Source organism: Ornithorhynchus anatinus, chromosome 3, assembly GCF_004115215.2.
Source record: "Ornithorhynchus anatinus isolate Pmale09 chromosome 3, mOrnAna1.pri.v4, whole genome shotgun sequence".
Classification (NCBI taxonomy): Eukaryota; Metazoa; Chordata; class Mammalia; order Monotremata; family Ornithorhynchidae; genus Ornithorhynchus; species Ornithorhynchus anatinus.
Window position 1 is genome coordinate 48,162,932 of NC_041730.1, and position 17,014 is coordinate 48,179,945.

The following is a 17,014-nucleotide window of genomic DNA, read 5'->3' on the forward strand; positions in this document are numbered from 1 at the left end:
GTGCCAGGCACTGTATTAAGTACTGGGGTAGATCCAAGCTAATCAGGGTGAACACAGTCTACATCCCACCTGGAGCTCACATTCTTATTCCTCATTTTACAGATGAGGTAACTGAGGCCCAGAGAAGTTAAACAACCTGCCCAGGGTCACACAGTAAACAAGTGGCAGAGCCAGGATTTAGAATCCAAGACGTCTGACTCCCAAGCCTGAGTTCTTCCCACTAGACCACACTGTTTCTCTGCAGCTGTTCTTGATAGTTTCTCCATTTTCAAGGCAGCAAGCACACAGTCAAACTTACAGATTTCTCATGGAGCCAGGGGTCCATTTCATTACAAAGAACTATCAGTAGGTAGAGCCCGGGCTGGGGAGCCAGAGGTCGTGGGTTCTATTCCCACTTCCGCCACTTGTCAACTGTGTGACCTTGGGCAAGTCACTTAATTTCTCTGTGCCTCGGTTACCTCGTCTGTAAAATGGGAATGAAGACTGTTAGCCCCATGGAGGACAATCTGATTATCTTGTATCTACCCCAGCTCTTAAAACGGTGCTTGTCTCAAAGTAAGCGCTTAACAAATACCAACATTATTATTATTATTATTACAGTGATTTCCTTTAAAGACAATTTCTGCACACGCGGTATGATCAGTATGAAGGGAATGGCGGGGATTTAGAGAGTGAAACCATCTCAGGCAGAAAAGTAGCTTCAGAGGAAGCTGGAGGTGTTAAGATCTAGCAGAATTAAAAAGTAGCAACCTGCTTTTTGGGGTCAGGGGCCATTTGCTCACCCCCCCTACAGGGTTTTGAGTAGGAAGGGTAGCCATAAGTAGTGTCCTCTGCCCTGTGGTGCCAGAAAGGGGTTGGATATAGAGGCAAGATGGCAGGTCTACTCTTTTTCTTTTAATGGCATTTGTTAAGCATTTACTATGAGCCAAGCACTGTTCTAAGCGCTGCGGTAGATAGAAAATAATGAGGTTGGACACAGTCCATGTCCCACAGAGGAGTTAAGTGACTTGCCCCAGGTCCCACAGCTAAGTGGCAGGTCTGGGATTAGAACCCAGATCCTCATGCCGCCCGGGCGCTACCCGCTAGGCCATACTGCTTTCTGCTGGCAGGTCACAGCCCCAGGCCACCCGGGTGACGTTCCTATCTTCCCGTAGTCCTCGCCGGACTGCACGAAGAGCCAGTGCTGCTGTCCTCCCCTGCCCCAGGGTCCATGGGGGGGCCACCTGTCCCCCACCAGCCCACGGCCACCAAAGCAGGGGCAAGGCCAGCTGGAGTCACTGTGGGTGGGTGGCACACGGGGCACCAGTGTGATGGCGGCTTCCAGCCTTCCCTAGCAAGGCAAAGCCACCCACGTGCAAGAGGAACTCCTCACCGTCGCCACTTTTTTGATTCTTGCTGTGGTCGATTGTGGCATCTTACTTTAGCTCCACCCTCCCTGCCCGCCACCCTCCCTTCCCCCGTCCCTCCCACGCCCGGGCGGTCCAGCTAGCAGAACTTCTTTATGGTTGGTCATGGAGGGAAGGTGGGCTTTCTTGCTTTCACCTCTTCCCTCCCACCCCGACTCCTTTCCCACCATGGTGGTGGAAAGCTGGGGTTTGGCCGATCTATGGCTTTAATGTTCTGGGCAGCCCCTAGCCTGCTATTTCAGGTGTGGGTCGGGGGTGCGGAGAGGGATTTGTCCATGTGTGTGTGTGTGTGTGTCTGTGTATTGGGAGGGGGGACCCAACTTTGAAACCTCCCTGCCTCCAGTGCAGAACACCCAAGAATTCCAGTTCCAGGGACCAGGAGTGGGCATGGAGTAGAGGAATGAGAGAAAAAACACCTCATGTCCTCCCTCCTTCCTCTTCTGCTGGGCCTCACTTTCCTGCCTGACCCACTTTCCTCCTTCTCTCAGGTGAGCTGTCTTTCACCGGGCAGGCTCTCTCTGCCTCAGGGCTGCTCAGACTCATAGAGGGTGAGGGCAGAGGTCCCTTTTGGAGCCACTTCTTGGATTTCTGCCTTCTCTTCTTCCTTTTGAGTTCCTTTAGTGAGCGAAAATCTCTTCGCACTGGTTTCTTTCTCTCCCTCCCTCCTTTTCTCTTTCATTGTGTTTCTTGGCCCGAGCCCCTGCCTGCCTTCCCAGCCTTCTGCTCCCCTTTCTGTTGTCATCCATCTAACCCTCTGTCTCCTTGATAAGCTTCCATGCCCTTTCTCCCTCATCCCCTAACTCCTTCCCCACCAAGCCCAAACTGAATCCAACAATACCACTAAGGTCCTCCTTCTCAATCTCACTTTTTTATTTCAGTGGTATTTGTTAAGCAGTTGCTGTGTGCCAGGCACTGTTCTAAGCACTGGGGTAGATACAAGCTAATTAGATTAGACACAGACATGTCCCAGAGGGCCTCACAGTCTTAATCCCCATTTTACAGATGAGGGAATGAGTCCCAGAGAAGTGAATCGACCGGCCCAAGGTCACCCAGCAGACGAGTGGCAGAGCCGGGATTAGAACCCAGGTCCTTCTGACTCCCAGGCCTGTTCTCTTCCCACTAGGCCACGCTGCTGCCCAGGCCCGTGCTGTTTCCACAGTGTTTTTTTTGTCCTGTACGCCCCAGCCAAGGGGCAGACATAAAGTGGCATTTATTGAAATAACAAATGGATTGGGCTAGTTTCCGAAGTGGAAAATTGGCAGGCCTCATAGTGAAAGAGAAATCGCCATCATCGTTTCAGTGAAAGAATTGGTTTCCAAAAGCCAGAACTGCTATTTTGGTAGAATACAGTAAGAGGACAGAGGTTAGTTTGCAGGACATTAGATAGACTAACCTGCCTTGAAGTTCCCTCGTGTTGACTTGTACGGTTATGATTTTGAAGTCTGTCTCTCGGGCAGAATTAAGCCCTGGCCCCGTAGCCGCCATCCAAGACTGATCGATATATTTTCCGTTGCACTGGTTGCTGTGGTGGAACAAGCGAGGGTTAAAACCCGATGCTGGGTAACTCAGTTCTTGGTGGTGGGCCCTGTGAAGATTTTTGCTTGGCCTACGAACCAAAGTTACACGAACCCCTTGAGCCGTAAGTGTTTTTGTTCATTCGGACCATCGCTTTTTTATGGCATTTGTTAAGCGCTTACTATGTGCCAGGCACTGTACAAGCTTATCAGGTTGGGCACGGTCCATGGCCCACGTGGGGTTCACAGTCTTAACCCCCCTTTTACAGATAAGCTAACTGAGGCACAGAGAAGCAAAGTGATCACGCAGCAGATAAGTGGTGGAGGTGGGATAAGAACCTAGGTCCTTTTGACTCCCGTCCCATGCTCTGAGCATTTTACCACACTGCCCCTCACGATATTTTGAATATATATTGAATTTCTCGCATCTTTTGACTATTCCTTTATCTTTGCACTTTGCTCGCTTCCAGTGGGCCAAGCCTGTCTCCTTCCGGCCTTCAGCCGTGCCCAGTGGGGATCCACCAGAAGAGAGTGGGTTGGGGTTTGCATGTTTAACGTGAGAATTTCGAGCCGGTTAAAAATGAGCACCGCCAAGCCTCTATATCAGAGCTAAAAGAAATGTGGATATTAAAAGGACCTCATTTAGTCCAGATGTTCTTTGTTTTCCCACCCCTTCCTGGCCCCTGCCTCCTCCCTCTCCCTGTTGGCTTTCCTCCTGCCTCTTCCCATTTCCTCATCCCAAATTGGCAACCCAATGGGTACTGCCAGAAGACTTTCAGGTGGGATGGAATCCACTTAAAGGGGAGCAGTTTAGGGCAGTTTTGCGGCCATTCCGCAGAATTCTCAGGAGGCACCATCAGGTCTCTCCTTTATTGAGGGCTCGAAATCCTTGATAACCAGCCAGCAGCTTGGTCGCCTTGTGGCAGGGGCCTTCTGGGGTGAGGCTAGAAGTCAGGCCAGAACTAGGGGCCGGGACCCCTTATCAGGGCCGGGCCTGGCCTTCCAACGTTCCTTGGCTGAGGGACGAAGATCACTCCATTCGGGAGCTCTTTAGGTGAGTCAGATGGCACCGGTGGGCAGAACCTAGCCGGGAGCAGTGGAAACCTGGCATGCTTTGAGCCCCAGCCTGTTTTCCTCCCATCCCCACCTCTTCCAGAAATGAAGCCTTAGCACAGCGTCCTTAAATCCAGATTGGGCATGTTCGCTGCCATGACCCTGTCACTCTCCTAGCAACATCCTGGCAGCGTGACCCCAAACTATCCACCGTATGGGTAACCCACACCCAGTACCTATTGCTCAGCTTCGTTAGTAATCCCTAGTGCCGTGCCCTCTGAGTGCCAGCCAGCACCATCAAAATGGAATAAAGAGACCTCTCCCATTTCACTGTTGGGAGTCTAGTAATAACAGCAGTGGTATTTAAGGGCTGACGGTGTGCCGAGCTCTGTACGTGGTAGATTTTTTTTAATGATATATAAGTGCTTACTATGTGTTAAGCACTGTTGTAAGCGCTGGGGTGGGGACAGGTTAGGTTGGAGACAGTCCCCATCCCACATGTGACTCACATTTTAAATAGAAGGGACCTTCAGGGGTCGGCAAACACCAGGTCAGTCTCCCGGATCACGTATTTCTGGGTCACGGTGGGAGCCATAGCCCCCGATTCTCTCTCTTAATTGCTGTCTTGTACTTTCCAACCGCTTAGTACAGTGCTCTGCACACAGTAAGTGCTCGATAAATACGATGGGATGAATGAATGAATGATCCTGGGACCTCTGCCCTCTCCGGAGGGAGTTAATAAAACACCTATTGTTACGTGGAGTTCGTCTGAACTGTCCTGCCCCAGAAGGGAGTGAAACCATTTCCTGAAAATTGGTATTCGTTCCCCAAGAACTTATAAAGAGGATCTGGGGCCTCAAACGTGCGACTGTAGCATAATTTCCTCTTTGGCTTCTTGTCCCAGTCAAATGTTTTAGAGGAAGTTGCATCACCAATTTGATTTCCTATGAGCTCATAACATCACCATCATCAGCGATATTTATTGAGCACTTACTATGGGCAGAGCACTGTACCGAGTGCTTGGGGAGTAAAATGCAAGTTGGGAGACATGTTCCCTGCCCACAACAAGCTTATGATATAGGGAGGGGAGATAGCAGGGACGCATACAAAAAGCCCACGGTAAATATTTTCATCTTCCCTTTTTAGATTAAAGATTTTTACTGTCATAAAACAATAGAGGGCAGTTTTCTCATATTACATTTGGTAGCAAGCTGGAATATCACCATGCGGTTGTATATTCCACTACAGAAAAGCGATCTAGTTGTAGAGGTGGAAAAACTTAATGCGATTTCAGTAGTAAACTGTGCCCGAGTGTTGCACCAAAATAAGGCACTGAACTGGGTGGTATGAAGTGCTTCAGCTAGAGAGTAGTTCCATCTAACACAGAAATGTAGTTAGAATTCATCTAATTATATTTGCGTAAACTTTTTTCAACGTTAAATGTGCTGTCATTTTAATGCAAAAATGTAACATTAAAGCAGATGCAGTTAGGAACAGTGGATTCAAAGTATCGCATATCTATGTGGATGTTCTGTTTAGGATGCAGATATTTTTTCCTCCCTGTTTGGCCTTTGGAAAGGGGCCCATTACTGTCCCATATAAATAACGGTTTTTACCGCCAGAGACCCGGTGGTCTACGTTAATAAAGTCCTACCACCGTCGGCTCCAGTTACGCTGAAGAGATTAGACTCCAGAATCAACTTCTTATTGTTTAATACGGTGGTTTGGGCTCCTAAGTAAGCATCCAATTTCCTGGAAAAAGTATTTTAACTGTAGAAACTCCAAAATTTGTTTCAGGTCGGTCTTCTCTCTTTCCCTTTGAAGATGGCTTCCTAGACGACAGTCATGGTGATCAGTCTTTATCGTCCGGTCTGAGCTCTCCAACTCGCTGTCAAAATGGTGAACGAGTGGAACGCTATTCTAGAAAGGTGTTTGTTGGAGGCCTGCCTCCTGACATTGATGAAGGTACTGTGTGTGTGTGTGCATTTGTGAGGGTGTGTGTGTGTTGTGTGTGTTGCGTGCTCTGTTAGCACCCAACGTTTGGCATTTACGTGGAAAGAATCTTGGCGGCTGACTCACTGAGGAAGCCGACCTGCCCTTTTCCTCCTCTTAACAATGGTGAATAATTGTTTTGGGGTGGCAACTGGAGAGCAGGAATCAACCCAAATCTTTGGTGTCGGGTGGCAGTGGCGAGTGAGAGAATGGAGGAGTGAGAGAAGAATGGATGGATGGACGTGGGGCTCGAAGCAGCACCGAGCCGGCTAAGACCGTGTGTCAAACTGTGCTGCAGATTCTTGTTATTTAAGGGGACCGGGCAAGTCAGGGCCTTCACAAGCTCCGAGCTGGTTCCCCTCATCAAAAAGGAAGCTCGAGACCCAGCATCAAGCGCCCTTTCCTTCTCTCATCAGCCTTTGGGTTTCCATTATGGCCCATGTCCAAAACTTCCATGAAAATCTTAGGTGATGAGTGTTGGCGCCTTCTAGGCCCTTAAGTCCTTTAAGCATGAGGCCCCTAGAGTTTGAAATCAGGTCACTAGTAGTTTACGGTGTCATTTAATTTGTCTGCAATGTTTTAAGACCAAACCATGACCCGCGTGGATAGAGATCTCCACCCGAACAAAAAGGCCTCTCTGGGAGCAGGCTCTAATCGGTTGTCCCGAGGGAAGAGGGAAATTTCTTCCTTTAAAACCATCATGCTTCTTATAGGTCACGGACTAGCCGCCCAGCAATTTCCCTGATTTGGGAAGGTAGGTGGGAGGAGAGGGGAGGAAGAGACTTGATTTTTTTTTCAGGATTATCATTTTCAGTTGGGGATGCGGAGCGGGAAAAAGCCTGGTGACGTCCCACACAGGAGAGTAAGAGGAGAGCGAATGTGGAGAAGAGGAGAGATGCTTGGGGCCCATGTGTGGGGAGTGTGGGGACCTCCTCACATTTCCAGGGCACTTGCCCCAGGGCTAGTGGTCTGTGGGCGGGCATAACCGAGTTAGGGTAAATGAGAGTCTCAAGCCACACACTGCTTCACATGTCCATGTGGTAATCCAATCCCCTGAGGAGGGAAAGTAACTCGAAGCAGGAGGATAGAGTTTGCTCGTGGTGAATCAAAGCAGAGGGGTGGAGAGTCTTCTTTGAAATGAACCCCTAGAGATTTCGACTTTCTCACGAGGGGCTAGTTCTGGGAAGATTTTGAATCCCGATCACGCTTCCAGCTGTTTCACAGAAACGACTAGAAACCAGATTAAAATTTTCCACCGTGGATTGCAAGCGGGAGGTAAAATTACACTGGGTGGTGTGGCTCGCTTTAATTCTCGGAGGAGGGCGAGAGAGAGAGAGAGAATGAGCGAGAATGCACCCAACCCACTTCCGTAGGAGTTGTTGCAGGGGTAAGGAAAACTGAAGGACTATCATAACTGAAAAATGGTCTCAGAGGCAGGCCTAAACCTTGTTGGGAAATCAAGAAAAATGACAAGGAAACTTGATATTTTGGGCCACTTTTGTACTCTTCCAAGAATAGAAACCTTTCCTATTGTGGGGGGCTTCTCTCTGTAACTCAGAAATCACTTTTCTTAGTAACCTGAATTTTCTCTAGTTAATCCAGTACAGCTTCTCCATTGAAGAGGGAAAATCAGTAGGTATCTTTAGCAGCCAAGTTCGCACAGTTATAAATGAATTAAATGTACACTGGCTAGTGACATTTCTTATAACATCACTTTTTCCCATTAAAATATTTTTTTTTTCAAAACGGCACCTTCGGTTTTCTCGCGTAGGAATGTCTATTTTGCCACTTTTGATCAAAGGATTTTTTCCCTAAGCTTCCTCGTTTGTTTTTGTAGATGAAATCACTGCCAGCTTTCGGAGGTTTGGACCTCTGGTGGTGGATTGGCCTCACAAAGCTGAAAGCAAGTCATATTTTCCACCTAAAGGTAATTAGCTTAAAATATGTCTCCACATTCTGTTCTAGAATAAGCATTCACTCTCCTGCATAAGTGCCACAGGGAAAAAATAGAAAAAGAAAGCCTGAGTTTTTTCCATCCTGGAAGTGACCGGGATCCCTTTTTTTCAGTTGTTAAACTTCTGAAGCCAATTATGATTTCAGTTATTGTTACGTATTTTTCAACAGCCTTGCCTCGGGACCCTAATGTACCAAAAAATGTGCCCCGAAGCTAGCAGTGTGAAAAGAGGGGCTGTTGATCACGATGGCAGCATTATGCTGAGGTAGCAGGAGGGAGACGGTGGGCTTCTATCCTCTATGATCAAACTGGTCGTCCAGTAGGGTCAGCCCCTATCCGAGGGAAAGGGAGGCTCAATATGAGGATGGGCGTGGCGAATAAGGAGAGAGTTGAGAGCGAAAGGTTTGCTTTGAACGGAAATGGACCCGCAGCTTTAACCCAGGGTTTTTATCCCAACTGAAACCCATGGAACCTGGATGACCACTTCCTTCCCTTGTCCCCTCAACACTCGTCCTCACCGGAATGGGGATCTCTGGGACCGGCATGTTTTCCTACAGGCCCACTGGTCACCGGGTCCTCGGCTTGTCGGACCGCAAACGAGTCTGAGGTACCAGCAAACGTTCTGGTCTCATCTGGCCCAGCTCTTCAAGAAACTCCAGTGGTTGCCCATCCACCTCTGCTTCAGACAAAAACTCCTCACCATTGGCTTTAAAGCTCTCCATCCCCTTGCCCCCTCCTACCTCACTGCTCTCCTACCACAACCCAGCCCGTACACTTCGTTCCTCTAATGCTAACCTTCTCACTGTACCTCGATCTTGTCTATCTCACCGCCAACCTCTCGCCCACATCCTACCTCTGTCCTGGAACGCCCTCCCTCCTCTCATCAGACAGATGATTGTTCTCCTGCACTTAAAGCCTTATTGAAGGCACATCTCCTCCGAGAAGCCTTCCTTGACTAAGCCCTCCTCTCCTCTTCTCCCACTCCCTTCTGCCTCGCCCTGACTTGCTCCTTCAGTCATCTTTCCTCCCACCCCTACCACACATATGTATATATCCGTAATGTATTTATGTATATTAATGTCTCTCTCCCCCTCTAGACTGTGAGCTCGTTGTGGGCAGGGAATGTGTCTGTTTGTTGGTATATCATACTCTCCTATGTGCTTTAGTACAGTGCCTTGCACACAGTAGGTGCTCAGTAACTGCGAATGAATGAATGAATCTATGTTGGCAAAAAGGAGGCCTATTGATTACCCTCAACTCTGCCTAGAAATGGTTTCCCCAGGCAGCTCCGAATACATATCTACGAATTATTTATATTAATATCTGCTTCCCCGTCTAGACTAAGCTTGTTGTAGGTAGGAAATTTGCCTACCAACTGTGCTATACTGTACTCTCCCTAGCACTTAGGCCTCCGCACACAGTAAGAGCTCGAAAACGACGATGATTAGTTCAGGGGGTGCGGGCCTTGGATATTTCTTTTGGGAGGTAAGGTTATCTGGTCAGCCACCCTGCATATACCATTTAAGAGGGTTTTCTTCTGTAGTGTTCCCTGATGCACAAAATGGAGAGAGAAGGTCTAGGTTCCGAATTGCTTTGTGTCCTTTTTCCCTTAGCCAGGAAGTAAGCGCGGCTTCTTTTGCTCCTTTAATCTAATTGAATCTTAAACCGTGAGAAGAAAGCGGCTTCATTTCGACCCGATGGTCCAATGATAATCGTTACTTATTATTATTATGGGTATTGGTAGTATTATTATGTTTCTTTAGCACTTACCATAAGTCAAGCACTATTCAAAGCATTGGAGTAGGTGCAAGTTAATGAGGTCAGACACAATTCCTGTCCCCTGTGGGTCTCACCGTCTCGGGTAGAGGTGGAGAGCTGGCATGGGATCCCTATTTTAGAGATGAGGAAACTGAGGCACGGAACCAGTGCCCTGCCAAACATTATCCAAAGTCTGCAGGGAAGGTTTGGTGCTGCCCAACAGAAACGGGGATGGATTAGAAAGGGAAATGGGCAAGGTGGTGGCCTATCCCCATAGTCTCCTTGCCATTCCTTGCTCTCCCTCTTTCTATGACTCGAACAAACATTGCTAGTGGGGTCGAGGCCTGACCTTCTAACTTGTCCCCAGAGAGCTAGATCAGGCGACGTAAGTCCACATTTTGGTAAGTCTTGCCTGTTTCACAGAACCTTTCCATAACTCTGCTTCCCTTGAATACTCCTCTACAGCCTTCATGTGAGCATTTCGCTGAAAAATGTGAGCTTTCCTAAGAACAATCCAGTAGGTGACTTATTACGCTGTCCGGTGGTAAAAATGACTTTGAGGCCTGTTTGCTTGATTAAAAGTCAGGAAAGGGCTCTCGTCTTTGTTCCATTGCCAAAAGGTACAATCTTTTGTGTTTTTTTGAGTGCCTACTTCAGAACACCGTACTGAGATCTTGGGCGAATCCAAAGTAATTGGTGGAGAGGTAACAGTGTGGTTGTTGATACCAGAAGTGTGAATAGATATGTCAGGAATATCCATAAGTGCTAAGAGTACGAATTTAAACATTCGTTCTTAAATCAGGCCTTCCCTGACTAAGCCCTCTTGCCCTTTTCTCCCCTCCATTCTGTGTAGCTCTGATTTGCTCCCTTGGTTCACCCTCCCTCATCCCCACTACACTTACGTACATATCTGTAATTGATTTGTATTAATGTCTGTCTCCCCCTCTAGACTGTAAGCCCGTTGTGGGTAAGGAATGCGTCTGCCAACTCTGTTATATTGTACTCCCCCAAGCTCTTAGTACACTAAGTGCTCATTAAATACGATTAATAAGGGCAGCTACTGGGCGGATATGACCTGAGAAGCTTGAGTTTTCAAAGACTGGGGCATTCCCCTCCCCATGTGTTGGAACCGATCAATGGTATTTATTGAGCACTTCCTTTGTGCAGAGCACTGTACAGAGCACTGTACTGTGTTCAGAGTGCTTGGGAGGCTATCATACAACAGAGCCAGAAATCTCTGCTCAGGTGACATGGGGATGATTGGGCAAGAGAAGGGAATAGAAATGCAACCAGTCTGGGTGGAATTATTTTGGAGAGTGGAAGACCATTGTTTTGTTGCTCTAATTCCATTCTGTGAGCTGTTGATGCACATGGAAGAGAAGAATGCAGGAAAGATTTCAGGCCTAAATGTCCTTTTACATGGGGAAAGACTGCAAGTCTCACAGCTGAGAACTTGTGGATATGAAATGTTAAGGATGAATGCAGGACTCGGCATGGTGAGGAGAATCATGGGTGATTAGATCCCTTGGGCCCCAACATCAGGTTTCCTCGATTAGCACACGATGCTAAGGAGAATAAAGGAAGCGAACTCCCTGAATATGATTGACTTTCACGCTACTCTGGATCTAACTACCAACGAGGCTCGGGCCTGGTATGGAAAATCAATTTATTGTTGAATTAGGGAAAGTGGGATACAGCTGCAGACGATTTGTGTTGCTTTCTCTTGTGGTGGGGGTCTTTGGCTTCTTACATTGTGATCAAGGGAAATCACTTACTTGTTGGTTTCTTTGAAAATGGGCGGGTTCGGGGGGAAGCTCTCATTCATTTTTGGTAATGAATTAAACTAATGTTCTATCCACAATGTGGGTTAATAGAAGTAAGGTGGTTCGTGCTGACAGCTAACAACGAATGCAGCCATTTCTCTTTTTCCTTTCCGTTGATGCAAGTTTACTTGAGGGAGAGGACTCTTTTCTTGGGCTTAATCGGCATCCTCCTTTCCTCTCCTCTCCCCAGGGATTGCTCCAGAACGTAAAGCAGGATTTTCAGGTGTAAAGGGACTGCTAATTACATCTAGGATGGTTTCTGGGTTGTACTTAAGTACTGCTGTGCTGTTAATAATAATAATTATGAGTGTTTGTTAAGCACTTACTACATGCCATGCACTGTTCTAAGAACTGGGGTAGATACAAGGTAGTCAGATTGGACACAGTCCCTGTCCCACATGGAGCTCACAGTCTCAATTCCCATTTTACAGATGAGGGAACTGAGGCCCAGAGAAGTTAAGTGACTCGCCCAAGGTCATACAGCAGACAAGTGGCGGAGCTGGGATTAGAACCCATGATCTCTGACTCCCAAGCCCATGCTCTTTCCACTGAGCCACGCTACTTCTCTCCCAAGTGCTTAGGTCAGTGCTCTGAACACAGTAAGTACTCCATAAATACCGTTGATTGATTGATTTGCTGTTTTCCAAGTCTAGTTTGTCGAGAGAAGCAGCACAGCGTAATGGGAAGAGCGTGAGCCTGGGCATCTGAGAACCTGGCTCTGTCACTTCCTTGCTTTGGGACCTTGGTAAAGTCACTTAACTTCTCTGGGCCTCTGTTTCCTCATCTGTAAAATGGGGATTCGCTGCCTGTTCTCCCTCCTACTTAGACTGTGAGCCCCAGGTGGGACAGGGACTGCGTCCAACCTGATAAACTTGTATCCACCCTGGCGCTTGACACATAGTAAGCGCTTAACCGGTACCATTGGAAACAAAGAGTGACATGGCAGTGATTGATCTGGAAAGGTCAAGATTAAGATGATTTCTAGCTAGGCCCTCATCACCCACACTGCGGCCACTGTGGTACAAGCTCTGGTGTATTGCAGCTAGACTGTTGCAAACACCTCCTCGCCCATCTCCTGTCCTGCGGCCTCTCCACCCTCCAGTTTATATCGTATGTCGCCGCACCGATCGCCTGGAGGCGTTGGCAGAATCCTCCACGTCCAACAGAAACTCCTCACGCTCGACCTCGTAGCTCTTCGTCAAGTCACCCAGACTTACCCCTCAGTCAATCACTGGTATTTATTGAGCGCTGACTATACGCAGAGCATCGCACTAAGCACCTGGGAAGGGTACGCTGCAACAGAGTTGGCCCTCACGGGCCGTGCCCACAATGAACTTACAGTCTAGAGGGGGAGACAGATGTTAATATAAGTAAATCATTTATAATGTGGAATTTATAGATATGTACATAGCTGCTCTGGGGTTGAGTGGGGCAGTTGTCAGATAATAATTTGGTATTTGTTAAGCGCTTACTATGTGCCAAGCACTATTCTATGTGCTGGTTAGATACAATAATAATAATAATAATATGTTGGTATTTGTTAAGCGCTTACTATGTGCAGAGCACTGTTCTAAGCGCTGGGGTAGATACAAGGTAATTAGGTTGTCCCATGTGGGGCTCACAGTCTTAATCCCCATTTTCCAGATGAGGTAACTGAGGCAAAGAGAAGTGAAGTGCCTTGCCCAAAGTCATAGAGCTGACAAGTGGCAGAGGTCATGGGTTCTAATCCCGGCTCCACAACTTCTCAGCTCTGTGACTTTGGGCAAAGCACTTCACTTGTCTGTGCCTCAGTGACCTCATCTGTAAAATGGAAGTTAAGACTGTGAGCCCCACGTGGGACGAGCCAATTACCTTATATCTACCTCAGCGCTTAGAAGAGTGCTTGGCACATAGCGCTTAACAAATATCATCGTTAATATTATTATTATTAGTGAATAGAGCACGGACCTGGGAGTCCTTCTGACCTGGGTTGTAATCCCAGCTCTGCCACTTGTCTGCTGGGCTGTCTTGGGCAAGTGACTTAACTTCTCTGGGACTCATTTCCCTCATCTATAAAATGGATTCATATCTTGAGCACCCTGTGGGACGTGGACCGTGTCCAAACTGATTGGCTACTATCTACCCCAGTGCCTGCCATATAGTAAGCACTTAGCGCATATGATTATTTTTAAAAAAGCACTTGGGAGCGTACAACAGAGTTAGTAAACACGTCCCCTGCCCAACATGAGCTTAGAGTCTAGAAAGGAGAAGATGAGAGACGAATCAGGGAGAGCCTCTCGGAGGAGACGCCAGTTCACGAGGACATTGAAATGAGGAGAGGAGCCGTCTGCTAAGGGAGAGGGAATTCCAGCAGAAGCCAGTCACTGAGTCCTATTTACTGACCACTTACTGTGTGCAGAGCACTGGGTTAAGCACTTGGGAGAGTACAATATAACAGGAAGGAGAATGTAAGCAAAACATCAGTGATGGAGGAGAAAAGGGAAAGGACAGTGAGTAGGTTGGCTTGAGGGGAGGGAAGCGTGCGAACTGGATGTTGTGGGAAAAGAGAGAGGAGAAGTAGGAGGGAGAAGTCTTTTCAAGAGCCTTAATGCAGTCACGAGTTTCTGCTCGAGATGGAGAGGAAGGGGGAAGAGCATTGGAGCTTTTTCAGGAGTGGTGAGACATGCCCAGCACACTCTTTTGGCAGAAAAGCGAAGTGTAGGCTGGAGAGGGGAACGATTGGAGGCCAAAAAAAGAGAGGGGATGTGGAGTCTGTTGGGATCAATCAGTGGCATTTAAGTAAGCGCTTGCGGTGTGCAAAACACTGTACTAGGCGCTTGGGAGAGTACAATACAACAGAGTTGATATCAACAGGATTTCAGCCAGATGCAAGGGAATGTTGCTGAGGTTTTTCCCCAGAGTTTCAGAGGTGAAAATACCAGGCAGCCCCTAAAGAAATAGAGTAGTGTCATTTTCTTTTTTTAAGAGATGTAGCGTAGCCTCATGGAAAGAGCGCAGGCCTGGGAATCAGAGGAACTGGGTTCTAATCCCAGCTCTGCTACTTGACTGCTGGGTGATCTCGGGCAGGCCACTTCACTTCTCTGTGCCTCAGTTTCCTCATCTGTAAAATGAGGATTAAGACTTAGAGCCCCATGTGGGGCATGGACTGCATCCAACCTGATTATCTTGTATCTACCCCAGTGCTTTGTACGGTGCCTGGTACATAGTAAGCGCTTAACAGATACTGTTTTGTTTTTTTTAAAAAAATCTGGAGTGGAAAAGTGGAAATGTTTTTGCCGCTCTTGGAAGAGTAAAATAGAACAGAATTGGCAGGCACGTTCCCTGCCCGTAACATCCTTACAGTCTATTCTCCTTATTTAGTTTTTTTTAAGCTACGTTTTGGTGGATTTTTGTAGTGATCATTTTTGTTTCAGAACTGGAATAGAAATGTGGACCCCCTTCCTTCTAAGAGTTTCCATTTAGGTTACTGAAACAAACCAGGATACCCAGTGAAAATCGAACCATTTCTTTCTGCAGTTTCCTGGTCCTCTTGTACCTTGTCTGCCCAAAACCTTAGCATCGACTCTGCTGTTCTGTTTCCTATGTACCGACTTCACAAATAGCATCCTGCTCAGACCCAGTCAGTGGTATTTTTTGAGTACATTTTCTGTGCAGAGAACTATACTTAGGATCAAACTGAAAGAAGAATAAAATATGGAGTCAGTCCTAGGGGAGCGTACTGTCCAATGGGACAGGCAAGAAAAATCCACATCGAATAAGAGAAGGAACAGGCTGCTGTGCAAAATTGAGGAATACAGATAATGGAAATGTGGATAGAGGATTGAATTCTGGGATTGTTTTAGGGGAAACGGAATGGCTGGGTTTGCTTTGGAATGATGCATTTGGGAAGGCTTTTTTTGTTTTGTTTTTGTTTTTATGGTATTCCTAAAGCACTTACTATGTGCCATCACTGAACTAATCCGTGGGGTAGATACAAGCTAATCAGGTTGTATAGTCTTTATGCATAGTTGTTAATCCCTATTTTACAGATGAGGTAACTGAGGCCCAGGGAAGTGACTTGCCCAAGATCACACAACAGACAAGTGGCGCAGCCAGGATTAGAACCCAGGTCCTTCTGTCTCTCAGGCCCGTCCAGTGTCCAGTAGACCATGCTGCTTCTTGCGGGAGGTGGGCTTAGAGTGGTGTTTTACTGCACTTGAGAGGTAATGGAGCGTTGCTTCAGCACTTTGTTACTGGATTTAATTCCATCCACTGAAAGGAATTAAACAACATAGGGCAAGATGAATGCAATGGGTTCCTTCCTGGGCTGCTATTGATGCCTTGTTCGGAATATTTCTGATCTTTGAAGTCTGAGTTTTCTGACAGTTTTTTTTTTTTTTGAGGTGAGGCAATACTTAAGAGAATTTAGTCTCATCTTGGAATGTACCTGATTTAAACTGAAAAATTCAAGTTTTTGTTTGGGTAGCATTGTCTTAGAATGGGAGTTTTTTGCCTCTGATCCTTGTTAATTTAAGATTTAGGAGAGCTTTTTGGAGTTTGATTGCCTCTCAGGAACCTGAAGATGGAGTCAAGCAGCCTTTACCTACCAGGTTCTGACCCTGTAATTCCAAGGTTTTGTGCTGGTCACTTCCGGAAGACCCTACCAGGGACAGCGGGCTGAATCCAGGTTATCGGCAACAGATTTCGGGTCAGAGACAGCCTTATAACCCCAAGCCTGAAGAGTCCAGAGAGGCTAAGCAGCACTGATCGCTCCTCTAAGCATCCAGGGATTCACTTCCAGGCCTCATTCCCATTCATGGTCTGCTCCGGGCCTGAAAATCACTGCCCTCCATCTCAGGTCTTCTTTCCAGGGTTGGTTCAAGGCAACTGCAGATAGACTGGCAGGGCGCAGAAGCTTGCTGAAGTGGGCGACTTGGGCATTTCACTGCCGAGCAAGGCCTGTGCCTGTGGGGAGTGCTGGTCCTCCCAGCTGTCCGATGCCAATCGGTCTGCCAGGTCTGGGCTGAAGAATCGCCGCCCAGAAGGGCTCTCTTGGGTTTGAAAATTCAGCTGGTGAGGCCTTCAACCTGTTTCAGGGACCAAGTCTCCATTGTAGAGGGAAGAGTGCCCCATGGGGAAACTGTCTTGTTTTGGGGGATGCCCACCCTAGATAGATTTGGCCACTGCCCATGACTGGATTAATCTGACTGCCAGTAGGCATTGTAGCCTCCTCTCAGACTGTGTTTCCAACTCTTTTCAACAGTGAGAATCCATGAGAGCCCTTTGGAGAGGAATAAATGATGCTCTGATTGGCGGGGGGAAGGTTCTAAATTGGACTAATTTAGTTCCTTTTGCTGTTTCTCTCCATAGTTGCAACATGGGGAAAGAAGATGGGTTTAGAGTTGACCCAGGATATAAGTCAAGAAGGAGGAAAGGCTGGGGGTTAAACCACTATTTCATACCAGTGATCCCCGTATGACATTATTCCAGGGGTCCATATGACTTCCCCATTTCCTGCTTCATCTCCATATATCA

The 17,014-nt window shown here is 47.4% G+C and overlaps 1 protein-coding gene across 1 annotated transcript in view; it reads left to right on the top strand.

Moving 5' to 3' along the window:
• CPEB3 (cytoplasmic polyadenylation element binding protein 3) overlaps positions 1-17,014 on the top strand; it is a 144,374-nt gene that overhangs the window by 89,638 nt on the left and 37,722 nt on the right. The window contains exons 4-5 of the mRNA XM_029059668.2: positions 5,771-5,938; positions 7,803-7,892. Coding sequence (XP_028915501.1) covers positions 5,771-5,938; positions 7,803-7,892 — 258 coding nt within the window. The remainder of the gene's footprint in view (positions 1-5,770; positions 5,939-7,802; positions 7,893-17,014) is intronic.